Source organism: Mytilus edulis, chromosome 2 (assembly GCF_963676685.1).
Source record: "Mytilus edulis chromosome 2, xbMytEdul2.2, whole genome shotgun sequence".
NCBI lineage: Eukaryota > Metazoa > Mollusca > Bivalvia > Mytilida > Mytilidae > Mytilus > Mytilus edulis.
This window is the reverse complement of record NC_092345.1, coordinates 71,246,211-71,250,511: the sequence shown is the minus strand read 5'-3', so window position 1 is coordinate 71,250,511 and position 4,301 is coordinate 71,246,211. Positions and strand designations below refer to the sequence as shown.

The 4,301-nt window shown below is 33.5% G+C and overlaps 1 protein-coding gene across 1 annotated transcript; it reads left to right on the top strand.

Moving 5' to 3' along the window:
• The first annotated feature begins 1,234 nt into the window (after window positions 1-1,234).
• Window positions 1,235-2,195, top strand: LOC139510662 (complement C1q-like protein 4). Its single transcript, XM_071297211.1, has 2 exons — window positions 1,235-1,318; window positions 1,695-2,195. The coding sequence occupies exons 1-2, from the start codon at window positions 1,240-1,242 to the stop codon at window positions 2,144-2,146; spliced, it is 531 nt and encodes a 176-aa protein (XP_071153312.1). The 5' UTR covers window positions 1,235-1,239; the 3' UTR covers window positions 2,147-2,195.
• The last annotated feature ends 2,106 nt before the right edge of the window (window positions 2,196-4,301 follow it).

The following is a 4,301-nucleotide window of genomic DNA, read 5'->3' as shown; positions in this document are numbered from 1 at the left end:
GTTTATATGGTAAATATAGTTTCTCTTGTTTCTTATGTGTTATGGATTTTTATTTATTATTAATAACGTAGATACTAATGCAGACAATGCTCTACTAAGACTTTGTTTGAAAAACTACTAAGTTTGAGAAAGTGAAAGAATTTAGTGTGGAATAACGGCAAGTGGATTCGTATATTTTTGTTCGCTTTTGCATTTGAATGGTAAAGAAGATAATAGATTTCAGATGACAATATTGTGATTGTTATCCTTCATTTTCGATTTCCAAAGTAGTTGTCGTAAACAATTCAAGGCTATATCCAGTGTGCTCTTACACATTAAATTGCGCAAAGTAGACATATTTTGGTTCCCAAAATGTAAAGGATATTATCTTATATTTAGTTCTCTCCTATAGAGTTTTCTATCCTCATAACTTAACACCAACTGATTGCAAGATGTATCAATCACTGAGGATATGGGTAAAAAAAGATTAAGCAATGTTATATACAAATAAAATGAATAACACAGCGGTAAAGTTCTAACATTAGCACGTTATAGAGGCTACCTGTAACTTTTGTTTTTCACAATAACAAGCATGAAACATTATGAAAAGAAAGATAACTCGAATTATGTTTACTCTTGTGTTGTGCTAACATCAGTCGTTAGTAACCATGGTAACCAAACAAACAATATGATGAGTTTTGAAGCGACGAAATGTTCTGTGGTTTTGGCAATAAAAATAAGATGTTTGTAATTATAATTGCAATCAACTGGTTCTTTTATTAAAACCAGGTTGAATCCACCATTTTCTACATTTGAAAATGCCTGTACCAAGTCAGGAATAATACAGTTCTTGTCCATTCGTTTTTGATGCGTTTTGTTATTTGATTTTGCCATGGGATTATGGACTCTCCGAATTGATTTTCCTCTAAGTTCAGTATTTTTGTGATTTTACTCTTTAGTTTTAAATATTAGATGTTAAGTACCTTCTGCAGCTTAAAAAGCTTTAAAACCAACTAAAATCTATTGAAGAGAAGTGAAAGGGGAAAACAGAAGATTGTTGTCTACAATTGAAGACAACGCAGTTTTTTTCAGTATTATTTTACAATTTTTTTAACAACTCGATGCCTTTTGTAAAAACTATCCAATTTCATGTCATGAACACGCAAATGTCACATTAACGTTTGACAAAACGTTCATAAAAACATGTTTTGCTCTTCAAAATTACGGTATTGTACTCGGACAAGAGACTAGAGACTTGAAATGTTGACGTCTATAATAGTTGTTCTTGTTGTTGTTACTGGAGATGTATTTGCAGCAAGTTCATGTCAAACAACAGACGGTAAGCACACTACAATGTTCTATCATGGAGAGCTTCTTATCTAACAATTAATTCATATATTACAGTTAAAATAGTCAATTTTGAAAGCAATTATGATTATGAGCAAAAGAGCTTTAATTTGAAAAACTCATCATACACCTGAAATGAAATTTTACATTTGCGCCAGACGCGCGTTTCGTCTACAAAAGTTCCATCAGTGACGTTCGAAGTAAAATAGGCAAATAAAATACGAAGCTGAAGAGCATTTAAGATCACAATTCCTAAAAGTTTGGCCAATTACAGCTAAGGCAAATTCTTTCTAAAGTGTGTGTGTTTGTAATCGAAATTTCAAATTAATGAATATTGTTCTATTAATGAATATTTAACGATTTTGTAGGCCGGTATGAAGTCAGCGTAACTGGTAGAAGTATAAACATTGAAAAAAGGTCTCAAGTTATTGCATTTCATGCTTACATTTCAAATCACGTGTTTCCGGGAGCTGGTCGTAGATTAGTCTTTGATGTGACGAAGACAAACCAAGGAAAAGGCTACAACGGTCATATTGGAGTATTTACATGTCCTACGACAGGGATGTACGTATTTGTCTGGGTCATCAGAACTTCAAACGGCGAGCATTCGACTGAACTGATGATAAACGATTCTGTTTATGGGTCCACATTCTTACGTGCCAAAAAAGGTGATGATGGATCAGTCAGTGGTACAGTTGTTGCACATGTGTCGAAAGGTGATACGGTTTATGTTCGGACCCATTCAGTACTTGCCGGAGATGGTGCGATTGCCAGTAACACACATGGTAAAACAACATTTTCGGGATGGCTACTCCAGTAGACTACGTAATACATCAACCAAAATAAATATAGTTTGAATTTCATCTTTTTATTATGCAATTACATTTTTTTTTATCCTAATCAGGGATATCAGAACATTAATTATTTTCTCAGATTTAATAAAGAAAAAAGCCTATTTTTATATAGATTAGACCATTTTTTCCCCGTTTGAATGGTTTTTCACTAGTAATTTTTTGGGCCCTTTATAGCTTTTTGTTCGGTGTGAGACAAAGTTTCGTGTTGAAGACCGTACATTGACCTATAATGGTTTACTTTTATAAATTGTTATTTGGATGGAGAGTTGTCTCATTGGCACTCACACCACATCTTCCTATATCTATTATGATTATAGTTTAACAATCTACATGTACATGTACATAAGACAGATATATTTCAGTTTTTTTTGTAAGCAACACAATGTTACACAAACGTTAATTCTGAACTTTGAATATATAGCGTTTATGCAGTAGCAAGCCCTTAATTTTTCTTTACTTTTTTTAAAGAGCCGAAACATTTTATAAATGCATAGACTGGAAAATAAGAATACACATACATGATTTATATCAATTTAAGAACCTATTTCCGAGGAAAGGCATATACTAGTAATTGGTCTTAACCATATTATATGTTTGTTTGTTTTGGATATAACATATTTCTTCCTTCTCTAGGCAAAGTAGATCATGAATGGCTATATTTTTGTGTTCTAATTGTGTTTAATGCGATTTGAGGCAAGGATTATGCCAGGCTTAATGATTGGTAGTACGCCATAACGGACTAAAGCTTTTAAGTCGATTGTACAAACTGGAGAAAAATAACCTAATACAATGTAGGTCTTTGAACAAAAATCAAAATGTTGAAAGCCCCAGTCGAGTCTCCATGACAAATATGTTGTTGTCACCGGCCGTTCTCCATGACAAATATGTTAACGTTGTTGTCCCCGCAAGTCTATATCAAGTGTTATTTTCATTAATCGATACCGCTGCTGATGAACTGAAAGTCTTCTTATGTTACATCAGTTCAGTAGTCAGTTATCGGTTCTAACATGATCCAAATAAAAAAAGTCCATTGATAAATTCTGAAAATATAAAAAAAAAGGTTCCCACTCCCTCTGGCAATATAGCTTCATCGATTATTATATACATATCTCAAGCTTTCAAATGTTTAGACCTGACTGATCGGGATGAAGGTAAATCCATAAAAGCGTTTTTGACGCTTACAATGAATCAAGTAATATTTTCTTTATGAAATTTGGGTATCCAGTAGAGTGAAGGAAAACAAGGTCCTTCAGCTTAGGTTAAAATCAAAGGAATTAGATTTATACCCTCAGATTTATTAACTTTGTATGCCAAAATCGCGTTTCGTATACAGATTTGTTTGGTTTAGTTCCAAATGAACTGTTAAGCAATAAATATAATGAGATTTACCAAAAAAAAAAAAATGTTGAGATTTTGTCCGCGGGAACAATAACATACGGTACTCTTGTTGGAAGCATAATAAATGCGTATAAACGGAAAGGTCTTTCATTATGTAACACGATTGGTCATCTACATATAAAGTCGGTGTCCTCTTATTCTTTATCTACGGTCTCACACAATACCGTATGACAAAGTACAAAACTGGAAACACAACTGAAACATACTCTTAAAAGAGGTTCCAAAGGGACATTCAAAATAATAAGTCGAAAACAAACGGACAATGCCATGGGAAATACTAAAATCCTCTCAAACACAACATTAGAAAACTAAAATCTGAGCAACACAATGTCTAATAAAAACCCGGGGTTGATTCATTGATCTTTAAGAGAAAGCAGATCCCCTGATCTAAGGATTCATTCGAGAGTTTTGCTCGACAATGCTGTTAACCATATAAATAAAGTTAGTTAAGGAAGGGAGGTCGTTGAGTAGAAAACAGCACAAGTCCACCAAGGGGTCTTCAACATATCCAGAAAATCGCCACCGAAAACGGACTTCAGCTAGCCGCTTAATAAAAAAAGTTACTTAATAAACTCATCATAGATACCAGGATTACATTTTGTATTTACGTCAGACGCGCGTTTCGTCTACAAAAGACTCATCAGTGACGCTGAAATAAAAAAAAAGGGTAAAAAGGCCAAATAAAGTACGAAGTTGAAGAGCATTGAGGACCAAAAGTTTGCC